General features: G+C 48.8%; 2 protein-coding genes across 2 annotated transcripts; both read left to right on the top strand.

Annotated features, from left to right (window-relative positions):
- Window positions 1-5,329, top strand: LOC146219452 (uncharacterized). The gene is made up of 6 exons (XM_084695262.1): window positions 1-93; window positions 346-846; window positions 984-1,064; window positions 1,168-2,559; window positions 2,863-3,021; window positions 5,240-5,329. The coding sequence occupies exons 1-6, from the start codon at window positions 1-3 to the stop codon at window positions 5,327-5,329; spliced, it is 2,316 nt and encodes a 771-aa protein (XP_084551388.1).
- A 7,830-nt stretch (window positions 5,330-13,159) lies between these two features.
- On the top strand, window positions 13,160-16,745 carry LOC146219451 (uncharacterized). Its single transcript, XM_084695261.1, has 7 exons — window positions 13,160-13,252; window positions 13,526-14,026; window positions 14,164-14,244; window positions 14,348-15,385; window positions 15,443-16,156; window positions 16,311-16,353; window positions 16,481-16,745. Exons 1-7 carry the CDS (start codon window positions 13,160-13,162, stop codon window positions 16,597-16,599), a joined length of 2,589 nt encoding a protein of 862 aa, XP_084551387.1. The 3' UTR covers window positions 16,600-16,745.
- The last annotated feature ends 2,742 nt before the right edge of the window (window positions 16,746-19,487 follow it).

Below are 19,487 nucleotides of genomic sequence, written 5' to 3'. Positions count from 1 at the left end.
ATGAAGAGACGCGACCAGCTTCTGAAAATCCAGCAGGAGATTCTTAGAGAGACCGAGAAGGAGTGTCGTCTCTCTGGGCTGTTTGGCAAAAAGGTATGGACAACAACCTGGTGTAGAGAAACAGTACTTCACATTCTGGAACAAAGGATTTCCTTTATTTCCCTGACTGACAACTTTCTCTCCTCTCTCTCTCTCTCTCTCTCTCTCTCTCTCTCTCTCTCTCTCTCTCTCCCTCCCTCCCTCCCTCTCTCTCTCTCTCTCCTCGCGCTGTCTCTCTCTTTCTCTCTATCTCTCTCTCTTTCTCTCTCTATCTCTCTAACTCTCTTATATTTTTCTCTGGTGAAGGTCACCATGGAGGGACTTCGTAGAAACATGATGTTCAGACCGTCTGTAGAGACAGAGGTCCGACATCTGCTCTCTGGCCTTCCTCACAGCCTGATGCCCTCTCACTCCACCTCTGAGGTCCCCGGAGCTCCCAGTCTCCTGCAGGAAACTGGAGAGCTCACCCCCAGGCTGGTCACCATCACCTTCCGCCACCTGCTGGGTGGAGGTACACAGGGAGGAACCACCTGGACCTCCGTAGACGGGCTGAGGGCCAAGGCTGCCATGGAGGAGATCCGGTGGCTGCTGAAGGACACCGTCACCTCTGTCCTGGCTCCGTACGGGGACGTCCCGGTGCACAAGATTGTGTTCATCACCTCAGCTCTGGCCCGGGATGTGGTGAAGGCTGTCTTTGACAGGTTTGAGGTGGAGTCTACTACTTTCTGCCTGCTGAATGACAGCTACAACCTGCATTCTCTGGAGGCAACCAGGAAGGTGGTCGATGAGTTGGCAAGGGGGAACAAGGTCATTGTGTTTTCAGTCTGTAGCTTATAGATGTCAAAATCACTCACATTTCACGTTTCTCTCACGACAGCTCCAGAACATATGGGCATAAACTAGCTCTTAAACTAAGTCTCACTGTTTGAACTGTCTATCAACAGGGTCATAACAAGCCAGGTGCTGAGAGCTCCTTCAGCATCAAGGAGAGCATCACCGTGGCCACTGATCCCAAGGCAGAAAAGGTGAAGAAAGCAGATTGATTCATAGTTGGCTTTGGGTTCAGTGTAATCGTGACCAAATGGGAGATTGTTTTCAATGGCAACTGAACCTTAATTCTCCCTCCAGTCTTGGTCTGCCTCAATGGAGAAAGGCCTCACCATCAAGGCCATCATCCAGGACCAGAAGGACATCAAGGCCCTGGCCAGTGCTGGAGGTGACATGAAGACCAGTCAGACCAGACATCTGACTGCATCTCAGCTGTCCGCAGCTTCTCTGGCTGAGTCTGAACTCGACCTCACCCTGAGGGAGGCTGAGGCTCATGCTGCTGAGGGGAAGCTGGAAAGAGGCAAGGCCTCAAAGCTGGCCCTAGAGGCTGGCCTCACCAGCACCAAGACCCTGGCCCTGGAAGCTGGCCTCACCAGCACCAATACCCTGGATCTAGAGGCTGGCCTCACCAGCACCAAAACCTTGGCCTTAGAAGCTGGCACCACCAGCACCAAGACCCTGGATCTAGAGGCTGGCCTCACCAGCACCAAGACCCTGGCCCTGGAAGCTGGCCTCATCAGCACCAAGACCCTGGCCCTTGAAGCTGGCCTCACAAGCACCAAGACCCTGGGCCTGAAAGCTGGCCTCACCAGCAGCAAGACCCTGGCCCTGGAAGCTGGCCTCACCAGCACCAAGACCCTGGATCTAGAGGCTGGCCTCACCAGCACCAAGACCCTGGATCTAGAGGCTGGCCTCAGAGGCACCACAACCCCGGCCCTGGAAGCTGGCCTCACCAGCACCAAGACCCTGGCCCTGGAAGCTGGCCTCACCAGCACCAAGACCCTGGCCCTAGAAGCTGGCCTCATCAGCACCAAGACCCTGGCCCTTGAAGCTGGCCTCACAAGCACCAAGACCCTGGATCTAGACGCTGGCCTCACCAGCACCAAGACCCTGGATCTAGAGGCTGGCCTCACAAGCACCACAACCCCGGCCCTGAAAGCTGGCCTCACCAGCAGCAAGACCCTAGCCCTGGAAGCTGGCCTCACCAGCACCAAGACCCTGGATCTAGAGGCTGGCCTCACCAGCACCAAGACCCTGGATCTAGAGGCTGGCCTCACCAGCACCAAGACCCTGGATCTAGAGGATGGCCTCAGAGGCACCACAACCCCGGCCCTGGAAGCTGGCCTCACCAGCATTAAGACCCTGGATCTAGAGGCTGGCCTCACCAGCACCACAACCCCGACCCCTAATACCCTGGATCTAAAGGCTGGCCTCAACAGCACTAAAACCCTGGATCTAAAAGCTGGCCTCACCAGCACCACGACCCTGGATCTAGAGGCTGGCCTCACCATCACCACAACCCCGACCCCTAATACCCTGGATCTAAAGGCTGGCCTCAACAGCACTAAAACCCTGGATCTAGAGGCTGGCCTCACCAGCACCAAGACCCTGGATCTAGAAGCTGGCCTCACCAGCACCAAGACCCTGGCCCTAGAAGCTGGCCTCACCAGCACCAAGACCCTGGATCTAGAGGCTGGCCTCACCAGCACCAAGACCTTGGCCTTAGAAGCTGGCCTCAACAGAAACAAGACCCTGGATCTAGAGGCTGGCCTCACCAGCACCAGGACCCTGGATATAGAGGCTGGCCTCGCCAGCACCAAGACCCTGGATCTAGAGGTTGGCCTCACCAGCACCAAGACCTTGGCCTTAGAAGCTGGCCTCACCAGCACCAAAACCCTGGGTCTAGAGGCTGGCCTCACCAGCACCAAGACCCTGGATCTAGAGGCTGGCCTCACCAGCACCACAACCCCGACCCCTAATACCCTGGATCTAAAGGCTGGCCTCAACAGCACTAAAACCCTGGATCTAAAAGCTGGCCTCACCATCACCACGACCCTGGATCTAGAGGCTGGCCTCACCATCACCACAACCCCGACCCCTAATACCCTGGATCTAAAGGCTGGCCTCAACAGCACTAAAACCCTGGATCTAGAGGCTGGCCTCACCAGCACCAAGACCCTGGATCTAGAAGCTGGCCTCACCAGCACCAAGACCCTGGCCCTAGAAGCTGGCCTCACCAGCACCAAGACCCTGGATCTAGAGGCTGGCCTCACCAGCACCAAGACCTTGGCCTTAGAAGCTGGCCTCAACAGAAACAAGACCCTGGATCTAGAGGCTGGCCTCACCAGCACCAGGACCCTGGATATAGAGGCTGGCCTCGCCAGCACCAAGACCCTGGATCTAGAGGTTGGCCTCACCAGCACCAAGACCTTGGCCTTAGAAGCTGGCCTCACCAGCACCAAAACCCTGGGTCTAGAGGCTGGCCTCACCAGCACCAAGACCCTGGATCTAGATGCTGGCCTCACCAGCACCAAGACCCTGGATCTAGAGGCTGGCCTCACCAGCACCAAAACCCTGGCCATAGAAGCTGGCCTCACCAGCACCAAGACCCTAGATCTAGAAGCTGGCCTTACCAGCACCAAGACCTTGGATCTAGAGGCTGGCCTCACCAGCACCAAGACCCTGGATCTAGAGGCTGGCCTCACCAGCACCAAGACCCTGGATCTAGAGGCTGGCCTCAGAGGCACCACAACCCCGGCCCTGGAAGCTGGCCTCACCAGCAGCAAGACCCTGGATGGAGCTTCTGCCAAGATGCTGTTGCTTCTAGAAGATGAGCCACTGCTGAGCATCCATGGTTTCTTCCCTCAGGAGGCTCCAAGACTCCTCATGGTGTGAACATGACATCATTCTTTTGTTGACACGTTTCATCAGACTGAATATTACCATTGCACATGTGGTATGAATATACATCAGTTTGGAAGTTGATGCCATTGCTCTACAGTATAGTTGATGGTCTTACATGCTTAGTATTGTCTGTTCACAGACCAGTGAGGTCCCGGCTGACGTGGAACAGGAGAGTTGCATTGGTGAGTACCTTCTCAGCTACCAGGAAGCTACATGCACACGTTCTACTACATACACACTTCTCAGATATACCAGGAAGCTGTGTGGAGAACATGCAGATACAGTGTTAATGCAGGTTTTCTTCCTCAGTGGGCGGACAACAGGAGAAGGATGGAGGGGAGGAGATAAGGGGGGGGATAAGAGGATTCCTCCGTCGAATGAGGAAGCTCTTTACCTGCTGCTCTGCCTCCTCAGAAGAGGAGGACTAGAGAGGCTCCCCAACAGTGAGAGGGACCTGAGGACCAGGCAATATCATCAATATGGACCCCTTGGACAGAACCTGTGTTCATCACAGAGCCTGAGCACAAAAGAAAATGTCATTTGAAGCCATGTCTTTTTTTGTGGTTGACTTTTTATGTATGGGGATTTACTGAAAATAGTGTGTCTGTCAGTGTTCATTATTTTGATTTACAAATATACATATATACAAAATATATACATAAAAATGAAAATATATAGTCTCTGCTACACTAGGGTTCAAACAATTGAAGTACAACATTCAAACATTTGAACATTAAAGTTCAAATGTGGCATCATTTTAATGTAAACATTTTGTAACACGGTGCACAATGCAACAGAGGGTTAAGACAAGAAGCCCTTTTAGACTCTCCATGTGGTTCAATTCTTCAATGAAAAAGACACACAAACTCAAGCACCTTAGAACCCTGCAGAGCATTCCATAAGAGAGCCAGAGGCAGGAGACAGAGAAACAGCATGGAGGAGGCTTGAGACAGCTCAGAGGTAACAGAACAGAACATGAGGTCTACTACAGGTTTTAGGCAAAGTACATCTTGTATGTGAATACCAGGGTGCCTGTGTCGAAAGAAAGATCGGGTGACATTAAGACCCGCTTCCATGGTAGGTTTGTTGTTTTGTCGACATTGTGGATATCAGCTAGTGGTCACAGCCAAACAGCTCCAGGGAAACCCTGTGCTGTGCCGGAAGGGCCCGGGCCATGAGCATGGTCACTGGTGTGGGGAGGAGGGAGAGCGCTGTTGTGCTGTAGCAGATTAGAGCTACCAAAATAAAGTGTCATCTTGACTCTTTTAACAGCGAGCCATTTCATCCTTGATATATTCATATGTGAAATCAACATGATAAAAGTTATGGCATTGTATGATATGGTTCAAAAGTGTTGCAATCTAGATAGACTTTACAGTCTATAAAAAACATAATTAAGAACCATAATTTGCAGTCACAGCGTTTGACAATGGTGATTCAATCTGTTCCCTGATGGTTTGTGCAATAGCTGTGTTTGCTGGTGGAACTGCAGGTGATCGTGCTGCCTCCAGCCAAGCTGGTACAGAACATAGTCCTGCTGCTGTCAGGAACATGCTAGGTAGCAGTACAAGTCACTGGAGAGGCTAATGCTTCAGAGGTGATCCTGAGGTTTTCAACTGTAAAATGAAGGCAGTCTGCATTGACACTGAGCACACATAGAAGCAAGCCATGTAACCATACGTTTTATTCAATCATCTTGAGGCAACAATAGTTGATTGAACACCGGTTGACCATTAGAATAGAATAGACTTTATTTGTCATAGTGCATTAGATACTCAACAACATTTTCTTGTGCAACCACTAAACCCCCCCCCCCCCCAAAAAAAAAACAAAAAACAATGCTTACATCCACATACACCCTTTAACAACACTACAGCACATTTAAGCATGCTTGCAACCCCACTCACACATAAATATATGAAAAACATGAATAGTTGTGTTGGTGGGGGGTAGGAGGGCTGTGTGGGTGTGTAGTTCTGTGATGGCCCTGGGGATGAAGCTGTTCTGCAGTGTGGAGGTGTGGGCTGTGGTGGCCCGCTAGCGCCTCCCAGAGGGCAGCAGGGAGAAGAGATCTGCAGGGTGAGTCTCATCCTTCCAAATGCCCCCTGGCCGGCCGAGGCAGCGTGTCCTTTACTGCAGCAATTATGTTTCTGTCTTCTTTTTTTTCAATACAGTAACCATACATTCTATAAAGCTATTCTGACATCGGTCATTCATTTTTTGTTCTGAATTTCTGCAGCAAAAAAACATAATGCATGCATTTTCTGAACCCAACAAAACACAAATGTAGAGGCTTCAAAAGAAACTGCATTGCAAACACAATCTATAATCCATATACTGTGAGACCTGACACATACCTGCATAAATGAATGCAGTTTCTGTAATTCCATCTGATGTTAGTGTTTTTTATGACATTGTGCTATGATTGACTAAATGTTACTGTGAAAAGAGAACGTGTGTTAGTGTTTGGAAGACATGGTGTCATTTTTTGTATGCTTTGTTTTGGCAATTGTGTGTGGTAAGGGTGTTGGTGCGTTAAGAGTTTAGAAAAATGTTAAAGGTATTGAAAAAACTGTCATAGCGATTGTAAAAAACACTGTAAGTGAAACAATGAACGTTTTTTAGATCATAGTTGGATTTGTTTTCACTTGGTACTGAAGGTCCTATTAGGACCTTCATAAAGTAAGGCAGATTTTCTGTGTACATGTGCAGCCTGAGTCTCTGTAAGGTAAAGAGGTCCTGCAGCGAGGCCTCCACTGAGCAGAATATAGACATGGCACGCACGCAGGCCAGACAGTGGGGAGACAGTGGGACCAGCTCACCTGCTGAACGTTCTAGTGTATCAGTGCACTGACCACTGAAACCCGTTAAGGAAGTAATTCTGTGCATTCTATATCTGTGCTGTCCAACTCATGTATTTAAGCATGGCGGAGAGACAGAGTTTACACTCATGCCATCAGTTTGTCTTGAACTGATTCTTTGATCCGGGCCACTCAACTAACAAACCAAAGTCAACTCCTTTCCTTTGTTGTGACTCCTTCCGGCCTGCCTTCTCCAGAATATCCATCATATCATCGGCCATGAAGTAAATATGGAATTGTAAAGCTGGGTGTCAAACCTGCCCCCACCTCTCATATGCTAAAGTCTGAAGTTTCTGGACGGTCTCAACTTGATTGCCCTCACACCCCATTCAAGACGTGGTGTGATTGGTTGTCTTTGTGCATAAAGGGATTGTAATGCATTGTTCTGTGGATTCTTCATCTCCTGAGACCTTCTCCTCAGTTCTGGCTTGTCCTACTCCTTGCTCCCCTCTTTCTCTCTCTCTGATTTACAATGATCATGGTAGAGTAGGTAAGATTTAAAGCTTTCATTTTGTAACATGTTTGCCTTGTAATTGATTTCACTAATTTGCAATGTTATTAAATGCGTATTTCATTTAACCATACGTTGACCATTCTTGCTCTGATTTAACCCATATAGTCAAACAACTGGAATTCTATTGGTATTGGCATTATTTGTTTCATGCTAATACACTGTTTTAGTTTCCCATCTTCCTTTAAACCATAGGGGAAATTGTTTTGTTTGGACAATATTTTACCCCCTACAGAATATAACCTTGTCTGTCAATGTATGTGTACATTGATACTCTGAAATAATATTGTAAAATCACTTACTTTAAAGTCTGCTTTTCAGTCTGAGAATCTGCCTTACAGATTCACATAGTCCTGTGCAAAACATTTAGACTTTCACTTTTACCTGTACCTCACCCTACTTCTCTCATTTCATGCCTCATCCACCTCCTTATATGGACCAATAGAGTATGTGCTCACCTGCATATATGGACCAATAGGAACCAGAAGGAGGTACACCCCTTTATATAATATATATATATATATATATATATATATATATATATATATATATATATATATATATATATATATATATATATAAAGGAAACAGGAGGAGATAAAAGTTGGTAATGTGAGCATTAGCTGAAAAAGACTAGCTACCCACAACATAGCCAAGACCTCACTGCACGCTTCAAGGTGCAGTGTCCACTTGAACCTGGCCATAGAATTATGTACAAATAGTCTGCTACACTCCCAAATATATTTTGAGGTTGCACAGATAACATTTCAAATATTTTCAAAATGGCCGCAATTGAGAGCCTCTTCATGTGGTCATTTCATATCAACTATTTATTCATTAAATTGAAAGAAAATGTGCCATATTGTGATATGTATCGTTATCGGGATATGAAACGAGCTATATCAGGATCTATATCAGCCCTACTGCAAACTAAAATACAACAGCACATTATCAGTAATACATTTAAAATGGGGAAAATGTAAATAAGTGCTTTGCAGGTTGATTTAAGGTGTAGGCCCAACATGTTCAGTTAGGGGCTACAGTGCTCCTAGTAAAACAAGTTAGTCTGGAGCCCTGGATGAGGAAAGGACACCCTCACACAGCATGTGAGACTGTGTCAGCATGTGAGACTGTGTCAGCAGGTGTGACTGTGTCAGCAGGTGTGACTGTGTCAGCATGTGAGACTGTGTCAGCAGATTTAACTGTGTCAGCATGTGAGACTGTGTCAGCATGTGTGACTGTGTCAGCAGGTGTGACTGTGTCAGCATGTGAGACTGTGTCAGCAGGTGTGACTGTGTCAGCATGTGAGACTGTGTCAGCAGGTGTGACTGTGTCAGCAGGTGTGACTGTGTCAGCATGTGAGACTGTGTCAGCAGGTGTGACTGTGTCAGCATGTGAGACTGTGTCAGCATGTGAGACTGTGTCAGCAGGTGTGACTGTGTCAGCAGGTGTGACTGTGTCAGCAGGTGAGACTGTGTCAGCAGGTGAGACTGTCAGCAGGTGGCTCTGATGGAAGGGGACGAAGCAGAGGAGCTGGTCTGAGGTCAGCAGAGGGAGGTCACTTTGAGGTATTAGGGGCCGTGTAGTATGAGGGGCCTTGTAGGCCATAATTCAAACTCACCTTTCATACACACTATTGAAGACCTTTTGCCTTTCATAAACACAACTGAAATACACTCACAGTCACTACTGAACACCTCTCAAGTATACTAGTGAAAACGAAACCTCACACGTTGACAACTGAAAACCTCTCATACTCATGAGTGGGAAACTCTTACACCACAGTGAACACCTCTCACACAATCCATCTTGTCTGGCTTTTCCCCATGCTGTGTTTGACCTCTGACTGAAGCTGTAAGGCTGCTGCATTGGGCCTCATGTTCGGGGGCCCCGGGTCAGATTCCTCCATCTCTGCTTCGGCCTGTGGTGGAGGGAGGCACACCACGTGCACGCGTGCACGCTGCACACGGCACGCCGGCACGCTGCACCCCGGCACGCTGCATCCCGGCACACTGCATCCCGGCACACTGCATGTCGGCACACTGCAATATCGGCACACTGCACGCCGGCACACTGCATCCCGGCACACTGCACGCCGGCACACTGCACCCCGGCACACTGCATCCCGGCACACTGCACCCCGGCACACTGCATCCCGGCACACTGCATGTCGGCACACCGGCACACTGCACCCCGGCACACTGCACCCCGGCACACTGCATCCCGGCACACTGCATCCCGGCACACTGCACGCCGGCACACTGCACCCCGGAACACTGCATCCCGGCACACTGCATCCCGGCACACTGCATCCCGGCACACTGCATCCCGGCACACTGCATGCAGCACAATGCCACACCCCTTCTGTGGACTGGAAAGCAGCATGCCACCAGTTGTATCCAGGCAGCACCAACAGCCTTTCAGCTGCCCTCTGGTCCGCTCCACCACTGACCCAGCCCCACTATGTACAGCATTGTAGCGCCGCTCTTGCTCATTCTGGGGGTTTGTGAGCGGGTGAGGAGCCAAGTTTGCAACGGGTAACCATGGTCACCTACGGGTATACATTAACCACATACTCCGATGCCAATACAAGATCATTGCCTTATTTGACCGTAGCCTAATGATCCTAAATGACATATATGAGCACTAAGCCAGCCATCCTGCACAGCACCTGTGTGAAGTCTGTTCCCCACACTGCTGTTTCACAGGAGAAATGAATCCTGAGTAGAGCCAGGACACCGTGCCACAACATGTGTCAAACACATGAGTGCATCCCAGATCACAGCACATGAATAGAGTGGAAGGGTTTTCTGTTCACATGAGCGACTTCATGATCAGATGGGGCCCTCATAGCAACGTGAGTGCAGTCGATGGCTCCCATTACATTAGGAAATCGGCTCATCGCTGCGAACTGCAGTGTAATGTTGGCCTGCTCAGCGCCAGTGAAGGGAAAGTGTCTGTACCGGGGTGACATACGGATGAGAGCGTTCCATCCAGCTGGCATGGTGCGGCTCAGGGAGGGTTGGGAAATGCCTGAGCGCTCAGCCAGCTCTCTCTGGAAAGCCCCCGCTGGGAGGAAGCCCAGTGTGGTTTACACATCATCCACAGGATCAACTGAGCATCATACGGAGTGATTCAGCCCACCTGTTACTGTGTCTCATCCTGTGGAGGTGGACCCTGCCTCAGGCCTCCTGTGGGTCATGGATGAGCCAGAGTCAGGCTCACTGAGACAAGGGCATTTTCCCATGACTGTCTTGGAGCTGCACAGCACAGCCAGTATATATCATCTGTGGTAAAGAATCTGTGCTGCGTGCAATATTAACCATATACAGAGAGTGACATGCATTTCCTGAGTGATTTTGGCGTTCATTTGACACCGTCAAGTTTAGCAGAAGTTATTAAGTCGTGACGGATTAAACAATTAATAGCATTTCCCGTTTGGGTTTGGCATTTTGATGTGAATCATCCACATCAATGATCAAAATTGTATTAGTGGAGGTAATCATGTTTTTTGAATAGTCAATGCCATAGATGTATGACAGTAACTGTAGTGGAAACTTTATTTTGTAATGTTTGGTGAGTTTCGACAGACAGCAGCCCTGGTCTCTACAGCAGGAAGTGACCTGCCATCAGACAGCAGCCCTGGTCTCTACAGCAGGAAGTGACCTGCCATCAGACAGCAGCCCTGGTCTCTACAGCAGGAAGTGACCTGCCATCAGACAGCAGCCCTGGTCACTACAGCAGGAAGTGACCTGCCATCAGACAGCAGCCCTGGTCTCTACAGCAGGAAGTGACCTGCCATCAGACAGCAGCCCTGGTCTCTACAGCAAGAAGAGAGCTGCCATCAGACAGCAGCACCATGGACAGCACCCCTGCTGCACTCCTCTCCCAGCTCTCCCAGCTCGTTCCCTGATTAGCACCACTGAGCTCCCCAGCTGGGGCCACTTGGGACCAGGGCCACTGGAAAGAAGCCCAGAGACACAGCCACAGGAGAGGAGGGGAGACATGTCTGACAACTGGAGAGAAGTGCTGTGATTGGCTACCAGGACTGGGGTGCAGATACCTGACTGAGAGTGGCGATGCTGCCCACCTCCTTAAACTGAGGGAGTCCCTGAGTGACAACACCACCCTCCACGCTCTTAGAGTCATCAGATAGACACAACACAGTGCAGGAGCCTGGAGGAGTCCCTGAGTGCTGGAGTCAGACCCCCCCCACCAACACCCCTCTTTATCACACACATGCATTTCTTCTGGCAGCTTCATTGAGAATGAGGCATCGTGGCCGAAAGCTCCCCCTACCGGCCTCTGCAGGTATGACTAAACAATCACAGCTCTCAAAAGGCTCAACAAGTCGATCATAGATTAACACTGTATATTAATGAATTTCCATTTTATGCCCCGTTGACTGTTTTTAATACCTATTGAACTTTTTGATCAGATTTCAAAATAAAATAAATCAACAACAAAATCTATCACACTAACAGTTTTTTGTCACATTTAATTTGTTAAAACCTATGTTTGATTCCCCATGATGGATGACAGTTTAGTTAGCAGTAAAATCTTGATGATCATTTATATAATGTTCATTTTCTTGTTGAGAATTTTTTGGAATAGCGATTATTGTGACATGCATATTTTTGAATAGCAATAAGAATTCAAAAGATATTGGTAAATATTGTGATTTTTAACATTAACTTAATAAAAGATTGACCTATTAGGGTGCTAAAATGTTTTATTTATTTATTTGTATCCATGACAATCCCAAGAAGATCAAACACGTTTGATGGAATTCCAAACCATTGTCACAATGAATGAATCACAGTGTCGAAACATTCCATTCTAAAGTTACCATGAATATGATGTACCAAACACAGCAGAAATCATCGAACACAAGCACTGCCTCTTTACAATTACAACTACACAAAAAACGAAAGACAAACCAACAAATTCCTCATTCACTGCGAGGTAAGTTAACGCCTAAGAAGGTTATTGCCTACAGTATGTACAAAACAATGTACTATGTTCAAACTGTATAGGCCTATTCATGACTTTTGGTGTCTCAACAGGAGACCAGTCTCATGAAGTGTGTTTTTTTGTCCTCAAAAACAATATTTCAACACAAATAATTAGATATAAAACATAACATTACCAAACCTGTACACCAATGTTACTCCCTGTAGTCTTGATACACATGTTTCTCTCCACACGGACCTGCAGCCATGAATTGGGAACTTCCCACCATTGATCCACATGCTCCTGTGAAGTTCACTGAGCTGTATGACTTTTTGACACCACCAGAATGTCTGGATGAGGTAAGATTGTGGTGATAAACCATAACCAAATGCAACAGTATCACTGTGGTTGATGACAGTGGCATTATATATGATGACTGGCATAGACATTGACACAACTGTCTCCCAGAGAACAACCATGAGGCAGTTCATGTCCTTACTGGAGCAAGGAGCGGTTCCATCCTCGGTTACTCTGAAGGACATCACCGAGTGGCTCTCTGGGGAAGAATGCTTCATCAGAAAGTGAGACAGGCTTAGTATTTCTGTCGGGAGTTACAAAATACATGTCTGTGCACATATGTGTATATGTGATTGTTGTGTGTGAATATGTGTGTATGAGAGAGAGAGAGAGAGAGAGAGAGAGAGAGAGAGAGAGAGAGAGAGAGAGAGAGAGAGAGAGAGAGAGAGAGAGAGAGAGAGAGAGAGAGAGAGAGAGAGAGAGAGAGAGAAAGAAACAATTGTCATTCAAAAAGGGATGGTTTGCTCATTTCTTCTATTTTGAAGGTGTCGGGCCTGCAATCAAGACTTGCGACAGCTAACTGCCATAAGGGTGAGAGCTTCATAGTGTACCTTGTTCACAGTATAAACTCCCAGAGAACCAAAGACTTGTATTACGGTCTCTATATTGAAGACAGTAACAGTGTCACATTCATTTATTCAAGGTGTTAGTGTGTGATTGCACAGAATTGATCTTTTGATGGTGTTTCTGTACTCAGGTCTGGTATATGAAGAGACGCGACCAGCTTCTGAAAATCCAGCAGGAGATTCTTAGAGAGACCGAGAAGGAGTGTCGTCTCTCTGGGCTGTTTGGCAGAAAGGTATGGACAACAACCTGGTGTAGAGAAACAGTACTTCACATTCTGGAACAAAGGATTTCCTTTATTTCCCTGACTGACAACTTTCTCTCTCTCTCTCTCTCTCTCTCTCTCTCTCTCTCTGTGTCTCTCTCTCTCTCTCTCTCTCTCTCTCTCTCTCTCCCTCCCTCCCTCCCTCTCTCTCTCTCTCTCCTCGCGCTGTCTCTCTCTTTCTCTCTATCTCTCTCTCTTTCTCTCTCTATCTCTCTAACTCTCTTATATTTTTCTCTGGTGAAGGTCACCATGGAGGGACTTCGTAGAAACATGATGTTCAGACCGTCTGTAGAGACAGAGGTCCGACATCTGCTCTCTGGCCTTCCTCACAGCCTGATGCCCTCTCACTCCACCTCTGAGGTCCCCGGAGCTCCCAGTCTCCTGCAGGAAACTGGAGAGCTCACCCCCAGGCTGGTCACCATCACCTTCCGCCACCTGCTGGGTGGAGGTACACAGGGAGGAACCACCTGGACCTCCGTAGACGGGCTGAGGGCCAAGGCTGCCATGGAGGAGATCCGGTGGCTGCTGAAGGACACCGTCACCTCTGTCCTGGCTCCGTACGGGGACGTCCCGGTGCACAAGATTGTGTTCATCACCTCAGCTCTGGCCCGGGATGTGGTGAAGGCTGTCTTTGACAGGTTTGAGGTGGAGTCTACTACTTTCTGCCTGCTGAATGACAGCTACAACCTGCATTCTCTGGAGGCAACCAGGAAGGTGGTCGATGAGTTGGCAAGGGGGAACAAGGTCATTGTGTTTTCAGTCTGTAGCTTATAGATGTCAAAATCACTCACATTTCACGTTTCTCTCACGACAGCTCCAGAACATATGGGCATAAACTAGCTCTTAAACTAAGTCTCACTGTTTGAACTGTCTATCAACAGGGTCATAACAAGCCAGGTGCTGAGAGCTCCTTCAGCATCAAGGAGAGCATCACCGTGGCCACTGATCCCAAGGCAGAAAAGGTGAAGAAAGCAGATTGATTCATAGTTGGCTTTGGGTTCAGTGTAATCGTGACCAAATGGGAGATTGTTTTCAATGGCAACTGAACCTTAATTCTCCCTCCAGTCTTGGTCTGCCTCAATGGAGAAAGGCCTCACCATCAAGGCCATCATCCAGGACCAGAAGGACATCAAGGCCCTGGCCAGTGCTGGAGGTGACATGAAGACCAGTCAGACCAGACATCTGACTGCATCTCAGCTGTCCGCAGCTTCTCTGGCTGAGTCTGAACTCGACCTCACCCTGAGGGAGGCTGAGGCTCATGCTGCTGAGGGGAAGCTGGAAAGAGGCAAGGCCTCAAAGCTGGCCCTAGAGGCTGGCCTCACCAGCACCAAGACCCTGGCCCTGGAAGCTGGCCTCATCAGCACCAAGACCCTGGCCCTTGAAGCTGGCCTCACAAGCACCAAGACCCTGGGCCTGAAAGCTGGCCTCACCAGCAGCAAGACCCTGGCCCTGGAAGCTGGCCTCACCAGCACCAAGACCCTGGATCTAGAGGCTGGCCTCACCAGCACCAAGACCCTGGATCTAGAGGCTGGCCTCAGAGGCACCACAACCCCGGCCCTGGAAGCTGGCCTCACCAGCACCAAGACCCTGGCCCTGGAAGCTGGCCTCACCAGCACCAAGACCCTGGCCCTAGAAGCTGGCCTCATCAGCACCAAGACCCTGGCCCTTGAAGCTGGCCTCACAAGCACCAAGACCCTGGATCTAGACGCTGGCCTCACCAGCACCAAGACCCTGGATCTAGAGGCTGGCCTCACAAGCACCACAACCCCGGCCCTGAAAGCTGGCCTCACCAGCAGCAAGACCCTAGCCCTGGAAGCTGGCCTCACCAGCACCAAGACCCTGGATCTAGAGGCTGGCCTCACCAGCACCAAGACCCTGGATCTAGAGGCTGGCCTCACCAGCACCAAGACCCTGGATCTAGAGGATGGCCTCAGAGGCACCACAACCCCGGCCCTGGAAGCTGGCCTCACCAGCACCAAGACCTTGGATCTAGAGGCTGGCCTCACCAGCACCAAGACTTTGGATCTAGAGGCTGGCCTCACCAGCACCAAGACCTTGGATCTAGAAGCTGGCCTCACCAGAAACAAGACCCTGGATCTAGAGGCTGGCCTCACCAGCACCAAGACCCTGGCCCTTGAAGCTGGCCTCACCAGCACCAAGACCCTGGATCTAGAGGCTGGCCTCACCAGCACCAAGACCTTGGCCTTAGAAGCTGGCCTCACCAGCACCAAGACCCTGGATCTAGAGGCTGGCCTCGCCCGCACCAAGACCCTGGATCTAGAGGTTGGCCTCACCAGCACCAAGACCCTGGATCTAGAGGCTGGCCTCACCAGCACCAAGACCTTGGCCTTAGAAGCTGGCCTCACCAGCACCAAAACCCTGGGTCTAGAGGCTGGCCTCACCAGCACCAAGACCCTGGATCTAGATTCTGGCCTCACCAGCACCAAGACCCTGGATCAAGAGGCTGGCCTCACCAGCACCAAAACCCTGGCCATAGAAGCTGGCCTCACCAGCACCAAGACCCTAGATCTAGAAGCTGGCCTCACCAGCACCAAAACCCTGGATCTAGAGGCTGGCCTCACCAGCACCAAAACCTTGGATCTAGAGGCTGGCCTCACCAGCACCAAGACCTTGGATCTAGAGGCTGGCCTCACCAGCACCAAGACCTTGGATCTAGAGGCTGGCCTCACCAGCACCAAGACCCTGGATCTAGAAGCTGGCCTCACCAGAAACAAGACCCTGGATCTAGAAGCTGGCCTCACCAGCACCAAGACCCTGGATGGAGCTTCTGCCAAGATGCTTTTGCTTCTAGAAGATGAGCCACTGCTGAGCATCCATGGTGTCTTCCCTCAGGAGGCTCCAAGACTCCTCATGGTGTGAACATGACATCATTCTTTTGTTGACAAGTTTCATCAGACTGAATATTACCATTGCACATGTGGTATAAATATACTTCAGTTTGGAAGTTGATGCCATTGCTCTACAGTATAGTTTATGGTCTTACATGCTTAGTATTGTCTGTTCACAGACCAGTGAGGTCCCAGCTGACGTGGATCAGGAGAGCTGCATTGGTGAGTACCTTCTCAGCTACCAGGAAGTTACATGCACAAGTTCTACTTCATACACACTTCTCAGATATACCAGGAAGCTGTGTGGAGAACATGCAGATACAGTGTTAATGCAGGTTTTCTTCCTCAGTGGGCGGACAACAGGAGAAGGATGGAGGGGAGGAGATAAGGGGGGGGATGAGAGGATTCCTCCGTCGAATGAGGAAGCTCTTTACCTGCTGCTCTGCCTCCTCAGAAGAGGAGGACTAGAGAGGCTCCCCAACAGTGAGAGGGACCTGAGGACCAGGCAATATCATCAATATGGACCCCTTGGACAGAACCTGTGTTCATCACAGAGCTTGAGCACAAAAGAAAATATCATTTGAAGCCATGTCTTTTTTGGTGGTTGACTTTTTCTTTCTGGGGATTTACTGAAAATAGCATGTTTGTCAGTGGTCATTATTTTGATTTAATTTTTTTTTATATACAATATACATAAAAATGAAAAGATATAGTCTCTGCTACACTAGGGTCCAAACAGGTGAAGTACAGCATTCAAACATTTGAACATTTAAGTTCAAATGTGGCATCATTTCAATGTAAATGTTTTGTAACACGGCGCACAATGCAGCAGAGGGATAAGACAAGCAGCCCTTTTAGACTCCATGTGGTTCAATTCTTCAATGAAAAAGACACACAAACTCAAGCACCTTAGAACCCTGCAGAGCCTTCCATAAGAGAGCCAGAGGCAGGAGACAGAGAAACAGCATGAAGGAGGCTTGAGACAGATCAGATGTAACAGAACATGAGGTCTACTGCAAGTTTTAGGCAAAGTACATCTTGAATGTGAACACCAGGGTGCCTGTGTTGAAAGAAAGATCGGGTGATATTAAGACCCGCTTCCATGGTAGGTTTGTTGTTTTGTGGACATTGTGGATGTCAGCTAGTGGTCACAGCCAAACAGCTCCAGGGAAACCCGTCATGGACAGTGATATTTTAGCAGTAAAATAAGGTTTATTTGATAAACAGAAAATATGCCATACACATCATAAGAGAATTAGACACGTGCATAAATTTGAGCACCCCAACAGAAATCACATTAATATTTAGTAGAGCCTCCTTTTGCAAAAATAACAGCTTCTAGACGCTTCTTATATCCTTTGATGAGTGTCTGGATTGAGTTCATTTGGACCATTCTTACTTACAATACATCTCCAGTTCAGTAAGTTTTGATGGGTGCCTAGCATGGACAGCCCGCTTCAAGTCACCCCATAGATTTTCAATGATATTCAAGTCTGGGGACTGGGATGGCCATTCCAGAACATTGTAGTTGTTTCTCTGCATACATTTTTTGTGGATTTGGAGAAGTGTTTCGGGTCGTTGTCCTGCTGGAACACCCAACTCCGCCGTAACTTCAGCTTTGTTACAGATTCTTGAACATCATTGTCCAGAATTTGCTGGTACTGAGTTGAAACCATGAGACCTTTAACTTTAACTAGATTCCCAGTTCCTGCACTAGCCACACAGCCTTAGAGCATGATTGACCCCCCACCACATTTTACTGTGGGCAGCAAGTGTTTTTCTAGGAATGCTGTGTTCTTTTGCCTCCATGCGTAACGCCCCGTTGTGACCAAATAGCTCTCTTTGTCTCATCAGTCTAAAGTACTTTGTTCCCAAATGAGCCTGGCTTGTTCAAACGTAGTCTGGCAAACCTCAAGAGAGCCCGTTTGTGGCGCGTGTGCAGAAAAGGCTTCTTCTGCATCACTCTCCCATACAGCTGTTCTGTGTGCGCTGAATGGTCGAGCACTGCACAGTGACGCCATCTGCAGCAAGATGACCTTGCAGGTCTTTGGAGGTGGTCTGAGGGTTGTCCTTGACCATTCTGGCCATTCTTCACCTTTGCCTCTTGTTTTTTCTTGGCCTGCCACTTCTGGCCTTAACAAGAACTGTGCCTGTTGCCTTCCATTTCTTAATGACATTCCTCACAGTGGAAACTGATAGCTGAAACCTCCAGGATAACTTTTTGTAGCCTTCCCCTAAACCATACTGCCGAACAGTCTTTGTTATTAGATCTTTTGATAGCTGTTTTGATGCCCCCATTTTGCCACTGTTCAGATGAGAATTCAAGAGAAACACAACTTGCAATTGGCTAACTTAAATACCCTTTCTAATGATTGAATGCACCTTTCTATGTAATTGAAGCCTTAACGAGGCTTAACGAGATCAGACTAATTATGTGTGGCAGTTAATCAGCATTTAGTAGGCAGAGGTATTCAAATCAAATAAATTATTAGGGTGCCTAGAAGTGTTAGCTAGAAAAGGAATATTACAATATTATATTGATCTTTTTTGGTGAAGACAGTAAATGATCATGCAGCCTCAGAGGGGTGCCTAACTTTTGCATAAGACTGTAAATATATGAAAAACATCAATAGTTGTGTTGGGTGGGGGGTAGGAGGGCTGTGTGGGTGTGTAGTTCTGTGATGGCCCTGGGGATGAAGCTGTTCTGCAGTCTGGAGGTGTGGGCTGTGGTGGCCCGCTAGCGCCTCCCAGAGGACAGCAGGGAGAAGAGATCTGCAGGGTGAGTCTCATCCTTCCAAATGCCCCCTGGCCGGCCGAGGCAGCGTGTCCTCAGGATGTCGTCCAGGGGAGGCAGTGGAAGTCTGATTCTTCTCTCAGCAGACCTTCTGACCCCACTGAGGGATTTCCTGTCCTTGTCTGTGCAGTTGACGTACCATGCAGTGATACAGTCTGTGATGACGCTTTCAATGCCACAGTGGTAAAAAGACTGAAGCAGCTCTGGAGACAGCTCTGTTTCTCTTCAGTGTTCGCAGGAAGTAGAGCCGCTGCTGTGCTTTCTGGACTGTGTTCATCTTCCATTTCAGGTCCTCTGAGAGCATAACCCCCAGGAACTTGAAGCAGGAGGTCCTCTCCACTTCCTCACCATTGATGATGAGGGGTCGAGGGTTCGCCTTTAGCCGTCTGAAGTCGACCACGATCTCTTTTGTCTTCTTGACATTCAGTGTCAGGTTGTTTTCTTGATGCCATCCTGTCAGTCTGTCAACTTTGTCTCTGTAGGCACTTTCGTTTCCGTCGGTGATTTGTCCTACCACAGTCGTGTCATCTGCAAATGTGATCACTGCATTTGAAGGATGGGT

The sequence above is a fragment of the Hypomesus nipponensis genome, chromosome 28 (assembly GCF_054491055.1).
Source record: "Hypomesus nipponensis isolate SF chromosome 28, ASM5449105v1, whole genome shotgun sequence".
Taxonomy (NCBI): Eukaryota; Metazoa; Chordata; class Actinopteri; order Osmeriformes; family Osmeridae; genus Hypomesus; species Hypomesus nipponensis.
Note: the sequence above shows the minus strand (reverse complement) of the source record. Positions and strands in the feature narration are given on the sequence as shown.

Excerpts from the sequence above, each read along its gene's own strand:
- LOC146219451 (XM_084695261.1), top strand. The coding sequence starts at position 13,160 with ATGAAGAGACGCGACCAGCTTCTGAAAATCCAGCAGGAGATTCTTAGA. Across the intron at positions 15,386-15,442 it reads ACAAGACCCTGGATCTAGAG|ACCCTGGATCTAGAGGCTGG; the intron begins GCTGGCCTCACC and ends ACCAGCACCAAG. Across the intron at positions 16,157-16,310 it reads AGGCTCCAAGACTCCTCATG|ACCAGTGAGGTCCCAGCTGA; the intron begins GTGTGAACATGA and ends GTCTGTTCACAG.
- LOC146219452 (XM_084695262.1), top strand. The coding sequence starts at position 1 with ATGAAGAGACGCGACCAGCTTCTGAAAATCCAGCAGGAGATTCTTAGA. Across the intron at positions 847-983 it reads AGTTGGCAAGGGGGAACAAG|GGTCATAACAAGCCAGGTGC; the intron begins GTCATTGTGTTT and ends GTCTATCAACAG. Across the intron at positions 1,065-1,167 it reads CTGATCCCAAGGCAGAAAAG|TCTTGGTCTGCCTCAATGGA; the intron begins GTGAAGAAAGCA and ends TTCTCCCTCCAG.